This window comes from Diplotaxodon limnothrissa, linkage group LG16 (assembly GCF_057381915.1).
Source record: "Diplotaxodon limnothrissa isolate DT_005_m linkage group LG16, D_limnothrissa_male_GT1.1, whole genome shotgun sequence".
NCBI classification, from domain to species: domain Eukaryota; kingdom Metazoa; phylum Chordata; class Actinopteri; order Cichliformes; family Cichlidae; genus Diplotaxodon; species Diplotaxodon limnothrissa.
The window spans coordinates 33330041-33337901 of record NC_140611.1 but is presented as its reverse complement, the minus strand read 5'-3'; the positions used below and the strand labels follow the sequence as shown (position 1 = coordinate 33337901).

Here is a 7861-nt window from a genome sequence, read left to right as displayed (position 1 = left end):
GTAGGAGTCCAGTGCACAGAGCTCCAAAACACTTTCTGGAAACTGAATCAGTTGTATTCAAAGTCGAGTCAGACAGACCAGAAGTGACCATCAGAAAATATCAGTACACAGCACTGAGAGAACATCAAATTCATCACACATCCAGAATTTACCAAGTAAATAATCCATGACCAAAATCAGCACAGATAAAAGGCTGTCAGCTTCCTCCAGGGTCTCCTGACCTTTAACCCCTCTAAACTTTGATGGAAAGCATTGAAAACATTCCTGAGACAATAAGAAACTTTTGGGGGAAATGGCAAGGACAGATAATTGAGCATAGTTGTGATATTTCTTTAAAAAGTCTAAATAAAGAAGAAGAATATCAAACTGTCCACTACACATCGTCTTATCGCAGTGAAGAGGCTTTACTATTAGAGCAAAGTTGTAATATATACAATGCTGCCCTCAGCTGTTCAAAATGAGAATTACAAGGAGATAAAACCCGGAAAACAGGCCAGCAGCAAAATGTGCTGACACAATGATCTGAAGGGTTTGTGCACAAAGAGGATCCACTGAGTTTCTGTAATTTTACGAGCATTTTGAAGCAAAACAAAACTTTGCAGACATATCAGACATTCCTATAAGTTTATATTTGCATGCAGTACAAGTCCCTCCCAACAAGAAATGTGGCCATTGATTTTTTCAAGCCAGTCTGTCCATGTGGGTTCAAATCAATGAGACAGCATGTGATAGCAGGGAGGTTTTAAGACGAGTCAGGAGTAGGTGTGCTTAAGGAAGTGAGATTATTGTTGCTGGCTTCACATTTCTGGACTTAAGTTTTACTTTTCTTTTTAAGCTGAAGCTGGAACAGTCACACACTTTCACAACAAGCAAGACGACTCAGCTTGTCTGGACTCTTTGAAATTACTGTTGTGTTTTTAAAGAAAAGGAGAGTTGGATCAGGACTTGAGGACCCTTTTTGGACTTTTTTTTACCTCCTGTTTTGGAGTTAACTAAGCTTTTCCATGGGGGAAACGCTCCCAAGAGTCCACGGAGGGGCCCAGCAATACAGTGACACTTTGCGCAGACCAGTGCATACTCTCAGGGTTAAGATGGTCCTGCTGGGGAGCTCTGGTGTTGGAAAGTCGAGTCTGGCTTTGCGATTTAACAAGGATGAGTTCAGGAGTACATCGCCCACTGTAGGCTGTGAGTTCATGACACTCTGAGGTGTGGATGGCAGTGGTTAAATGTAACATTGTGAATCAACTATCAGCTTTTTTTTTTTTTTTTTTTTTTACTGAGGTTGTGGATGAGAAAACTGATGCAATTCTCATGTTGGCTTAAGAATTAGCTTTGATAAGAAACAGAACTAAATAGCCAGTGTGTTCTATTTTCCTCTAACAAACCAAGACCCACCTACAAGCATCTTTAAATGTCACTAAGTAATATATTTGTGTCTAGCTTTTAATTTGATTCCAAACAAAAAGCATCTGTGTAAAAGCAGCAGGTTTTACAGGAAAATTCAGCAGACCTGGAGTAACACACGTGGAATGTAAACCTGTAGGTTATGCCGGTGCTCTAAGCTTGGTCTTGCCTAAATAACATAAAGACACAGCTACATGTGTTTATTGTGCTGCTGGGTGACCAATTAGAGAAAAACCTCAACCTTTGACCCCTTTCAGTGAGGGGGTGTTGTGCCTTTGTACTGCAAATCAATACAAAGGATTCTTTACAGTCCTGTGTAAACTGAGCACACCCTTGCTGCTTCCACTGGAATTAAAATGGACAGTTGGACCCAGGTGTCGCTAGTAGGTGTGAGCACTTCTATAAAAGAAGAGGTTTTGGCAGTTTGCTGTTCTGGAGTATTCAAGTGTGTGTTAACGCACTGCTACAGTCTTTACGGGGCTGGACGTCCCATCAAATTCACCCTGAGGTCAGACTTTGCAATGCTTAGGAAAGCTGTAAAAACACCAAAAGTTCCACATTTGACATTATAGACCCCAGTTAGCATGTTAAAGGTTAAAGTTCATGACAGCATGATTAGAAAAAGTCTGAACATGTGTGGATTGTTTGAAAAGGCTGCAGAGAGAAAACTTCTTCTCTCTTAAAAGAACATGTCAGCACAGCTGCATCAGAACAAACCACAGGACTTGTGGAACAATGTCCCCTGACACCAATGTGGACAAGTTTGATGATAATGCCTAACAGCATGTTAGGAGAAAGCCAAACACAGCATATCAGCACAAAATACCTCATATCGGCTGTCAGCACAGTGGTGGGGGGCTGATGATTTGGGCACCTCGCAGTGATTGAGTTTATCATGAAGTGTTTTGTGTAACAAAGTATTCTAGAGTCACAGGTGAGGCCATCTGTGTGACAGTTAATGATCCAGCCAAAGTCCAGACCTTAATCCAACTGCGTTAGTTTATCACAGGACTGCAATTAGTCCTATTAAAACTCTTTTCATGTGGCTATAGTTTTTTAATTTCGATTTTCAGGTCAGTTTAGTTTCCAGACTGGGTTTACTGATTTCAGTTTAGTTTTAATGATTTTTTCTGTTAGTTTTTGGTTTTAATTCATTGCCATATTTGTCAGGGGCAAGATTGAATCATTTTAGAATAGACGTTACCGTAAAAACCCTTTGTGAAGGCAGTTGGCTCAGAGTCATTAAAAATACCACTTTCAACAAATCTTGTTTCATGCCAGACAAAGACACTTGAGACATAAACTAAAGCCATACATTTTTATTTTACTTACTTTAACTTGACTTTTTACTTTTTTTAAGTAAGTAAGTAAGTAAAAAGCCTTGATACAAAGTTTCTCTCCACTGTTTATCCAGTGGTGAAACATTTGTGTTAGCTAGCTCATGTAGAAGCCAAACACCTTAAGATACAGTACTTTATGTTGGTTCATTCTTGAAGTTGCAATCTGTCATTATATTTTTTATATTTATTTGCGTATCTTTATATCATGGAGAATTTGTGATAAATTGCACTTTTTGCCTGTAATTAACACAACAGAAATTCAATATTCCAGCACAGAGCTGAACATTTTCATCATTAATATATAAAAATGTCTCTAATAATCAATTGATGATGTAAAACAGCGGTCCCCAGCCTTTTTTGCGCCACGGACCGGTTTATGCCCGCCAATATTTTCACGGCCTTTAAGGTGTCGCGGATAAATACAACTAAATAAAACTAGTACCGGTACCGAAAAAAAGAAGATTTATTCATAACACACGTGAAAAGACCCAGGAAAACCGAGTTAACGATAACGCTGAAAATCGATAAAAACCCTGCAAACCACACATTTCACACCTGAGCCTCAACTCTCGCGGCCCGGTACCAAATGACTCACGAACCGGTACCGCAATGTAGCATGGTTGCTGGTGCCAGACGTGCTGGTCTAAGAATGACAGAAACTGCTGATCTGCTGAAATTTTCCCACAAAACCATCTCTTGGCTTTACAGCGAATAATCTGAAAAAGAGGATATGTACAGTAAACTGCACTTCTTTGGGAGTCTTGTCCCAGAGAAAAGTCTTGTCGCTGTCAGAGGTCAGAGGAGAATGGCTAGACTGCGTTGAGCTTCGAGCTCAAATAATCACTTGTTACAACCAAGACATGCAGAAGAGCATCTCTGAATGCACAACACATCCAGGCTTGAAGATGGGTTACAGCAGCAGAAAACCACACTGAGTGTCAGCGACAAATGTGGAACTGAAGCTACATTTCACACAAAATCACCAAAACTGGACAAAAGAAAACTAAAAATGTTGCCGGCTCTAATGAGTTTCTATTTGTGGTGCAGGATTTGGATGGTAGGGTCATAGTTTAGTGCAGACAACATCCTCCATCCTGCCTGGTGGTGGTGCTGTAATAGTTAGGGGGATTTTTTTCTTCACATTTTGGCCCCTCAGTACCAACAGAGCATCATTTAAATGTCACAGCCTACTTGAGTATTGCTACTAACCATGTCATGGCGTCCAGATCTCAGCCCAATACAGCACTGTTAGGATATGGTGAAAACTGAGATTCACATCATATATGTGCAACAACTGTGTGACACTATCATGTCATCATGGACCAAAATCTCTGAGCTTTGAAGGGAAGGTCCAAGCCAGCAGTAGCTTTGTGTAGCTTAAAAAGTGACCAGTCAGCATATGTTAAAAATTTACAGCTTTCACAAAGACTTCAGTAATAATCATGATAATAATGTAAATACAATTTTTCTAATTTCACACACCCACTCCTTTGGTGTTTATTCCTCCAGGTGCTTACCTTACCCAGTTGGTGCGTCTGAGTAATGCCACTCTTCGCTTTGAAATCTGGGACACGGCAGGCCAGGAAAAATACCACAGCGTCACTCCGCTGTACTACAGGGGAGCCCACGTAGCACTTTTGGTCTATGATATCACGCAAAGGGTAAAACGAAGACACACCTGACTATGAAATGATTTATCTCGACTGGTTTTCTCTTTATGTCTTGTTCTTGAGCATGCTTGTGTCATCATAGGAAACATTTGTCAGAGCTCAGGTGTGGCTCAAAGAGCTCGAGAAACAGTACATACCAGGATCTACTGTTATATGGCTGGTAGGCAACAAAGGAGATCTGGCTCACAATCGGCAAGTGCCACTGGAGGTATACAGACAAAGACAAGCACGCTCCTGTAATCTTATTACCTGCACAGAGTCACATGTAAAGAGAGTCCAACTCAGTGATGAGCAGTTCTGATTTCTTCCTCCAGGAAGGACAAAGTCTAGCCAGTAACAAGGGCTTGTACTTCACTGAGACCTCAGCCCTCTCTGGAGAGCAAGTCACCGAGCTGCTGCAATCCGTAGGTAAGAAAAAAGAAACACTGGAAAGATTCCTGCTGTGTTTTTTCACAGGAAGCCTTACTAATAATAAGTATTAGGATTAAAATTTACAACATAAATATCCTAGTATCCTAAGAAAGGACAGTAGATGGCAGTAGATACCAACATGAGGCACTAACTTGCAGTATGAGAACTATTAAATATTACATAAGTCCAGGTCAGAGGTTTAAGTTTTCTTTGCCTTTTTTCTTTCAAAGTCTGGCCTCTGAAATGTCTGCATGTTCCCACTGTAATATAATACAGCTGTGAGTTTCATGTCTGTGGTAACAGAGCTCTGATTCAGCCCACAGAGTGTTCGAGTGCATTGGAGCACAGCAGGGAGGTCTGACAGAGTGGGAGGAGATGCCGAGTGTGGAGCTGCAGCACAGAGACTCGTTCAATCTGTTTTCATCCTGCTGCAAAGTTGGACCTTAAGCTGTATGACTGCCAGTGGCTTGGCTGCCTGTTTATCCTGAAACATGCCTAAGACGAACACAAGAATACAGTCTCAGTTTGTTTTATTTCACTGTCATATTCAGTAAACTGGTTCTTCTGATTCTTCTCAGTGGGCTTGGGATCAGCCTCCAGCAGGCAGTAAACCCCCTCAGCCTGTCTGCGTGCCAGATGTTGAACTGGCACTGATTGCCTCCACTCTGTGTTTTCTTGCCTGGTTACTTTTGGCATGCAATCACACTGGAATGGAGATCCCCCAGCACAGTTCATTTGAGTGTGGTTTGCACAATAGAGGTAATTATTACAGTATTATGAAGTACAATATTCCAGTAATTTAAAACTTTGAATGTTGCAGGGTGAATGAATCACTTTAACACTGAAGAAACTTCCAAGTGACACAATTAATATTTACTGCAAATGAGCTTATTTTCTGTTCTTTCCATACCTCATCCTGAGAGCAGACACTCTAAAATCTATAAAATACATTACAAATCAATGTAGGCTGGTGACTTTTATTGATAAGCAAGGAGAGACTGACACCCCCGCGTCCCCCACCTCCAATTTAATAAACTGCAAGATGAAGTCATTGCTAAAAAAATAAAAAAATAAAAACTACAGATACTCTAAGGATCACCTGAGGATCCAGCAGTCAGTCTCAGTCCCCATCAGTCCCATGTTAAAATGTCCAACTTTACAGCACAAATAAATAAGTTAGTAGCGTTAAAAAAATTATGGACTTAAAATTAGAGGTGTGAAAACTTGAAAAGTGTTAGCCAACACGGACCCCCACTTCTAATTAAACTCAGAAAAGCGGACTTTTTGGCTCAAGCTGCATCCATGCTGGGAGTACACTAGGCTTCACTCTCTGTCACTTGTCTGGTAGTTGCTCAGTGTGTTGTTTTTAGTTTAGCTTTTTATGGATTCAGCTGGCTAATCTTAACTAAGACTTGCACATGGACCCTTATTTTTTCCTCTCCTCAGCTGAACCAAGGTTTGTGGATTAAATTATCCAACAATCAATAATAAAAACAAACAATAGAATTAAAGATTTAAAAGACTCCCAAATGCATTCAACAAAATAATGTTGCTGGTGGTATTCGGACAGCCCCATAAAGCAACTTTTCTCTCCTGGATTAAGTCACTTGCTCTTGCATAACATTCTTCTGCGTTTTCTTCACACAAACACAGCAGTTTTTCTCCACATGCTGGCTTCAAATTTGGACTTTTTACTGCTTAGTGATTTAAAATGATAAATCTTCAGTATAAATGAGGCTATTTAATGCTGATTGAAACCAAGCTTCTGTAGGACTTCTGACAGAGCCCTGGCCCAGTTCTTTAGTTCACAGAAACAAAAAAAATGCCTCATGCAGAGGAGATGAAATAGAGGGAAAATAAAACTAGGATGATTTAGTCGTCATTTGTATTGTGATTTAGTGTATAAATCCTCCTTTGTTTCATATTTGCAGATGTTTTCTACATTTTCTTGTGATCTTAGCCAAACTTTTCTTCATTTGAAACTTTTGAGCAATAAACAACACTAAGCCTATGCTCAGTGGTGAAGATGTGGACAAAGGTTCACTAGTGATTAAATCAAGAATGCAGTGAGCTGAATTGCCTTTGTGCCAAAGCTGTACAGAAGTTGTGTAATGGAACCAGGGCTCTTTGTTGTGCAAAGTCATTCTGCAAATCACTGAGTAATTAAAAAGATCTGCTTTAACAGTAACTGCACTTTAGTATCATTTCAAGGTTGGCTGCTTTCTGTTGGTCTGCTATCACGACTTGCCAGAGCCGACCTAGGGGAAGCATTCCTCTTTATGCCAGAAACCATTGTTAAGAAACTGGCTAAAGTTTAGAAGTGTGGCATGAATAGGTTAGCTGAGTGGTTGAAGTCATGATTTACCAGCCTCCAAAGAAAAACTGCCACATTATATTTCCATTTTTGCAAACTCACAAAGAATTATTTTTAAATGCTAAAACACACACTAGAAGTGCCATTTAAACCCAATAGAATCCTCTGTGTGTGTGTGTGTGTAACCTGTTTTGGGTGACTTAAGGTAATGCTGTCAGGTGGTTGCTTGCTCTCTCTCTTATGCAACTGTTGCCTTGGATGCCATTAGTTATCTACAGTGGCTTGCAAAAGTATTCGGCCCCTTGAACTTTTCGTCACATTACAGCCACAAAAATGAATCAATTTTATCGGAATTCCACGTGAAAGACCAACACAAAGTGGTGTACACGTGAGAAGTGGAACAAAAATCATACATGAGTTCAAACATTTTTTACAAATAAATAACTGAAAAGTGGGGTGTGCATAATTATTCAGCTCCCTGAGTCAGTACTTTTAGAACCACCTTTTGCAGCAATTACAGCTGCCAGTCTTTTATGGTATGTCTCTACCAGCTTTGCACATCTAGACACTGAAATTCTTGCCCATTTTTCTTTGCAAAACAGCTCCAGCTCAGTCAAATTAGATGGACAGCATTTGTGAACAGTAGTTTTCAGATCTTGCCACAGATTCTCAATTGGATTTAGATCTTGTCTATGTTTTGTGATAAACCATTCCATTGTTGC

At 40.1% G+C, this 7861-nt stretch overlaps 1 protein-coding gene across 1 annotated transcript; it reads left to right on the top strand.

The window, feature by feature from the left end:
* Positions 1–1004: 1004 nt before the first annotated feature.
* Positions 1005–5272, top strand: LOC146616528 (ras-related protein Rab-17-like). Its single transcript, XM_085374933.1, has 5 exons — positions 1005–1185; positions 4254–4405; positions 4497–4622; positions 4729–4822; positions 5142–5272. Exons 1-5 carry the CDS (start codon positions 1005–1007, stop codon positions 5270–5272), a joined length of 684 nt encoding a protein of 227 aa, XP_085231059.1.
* The last annotated feature ends 2589 nt before the right edge of the window (positions 5273–7861 follow it).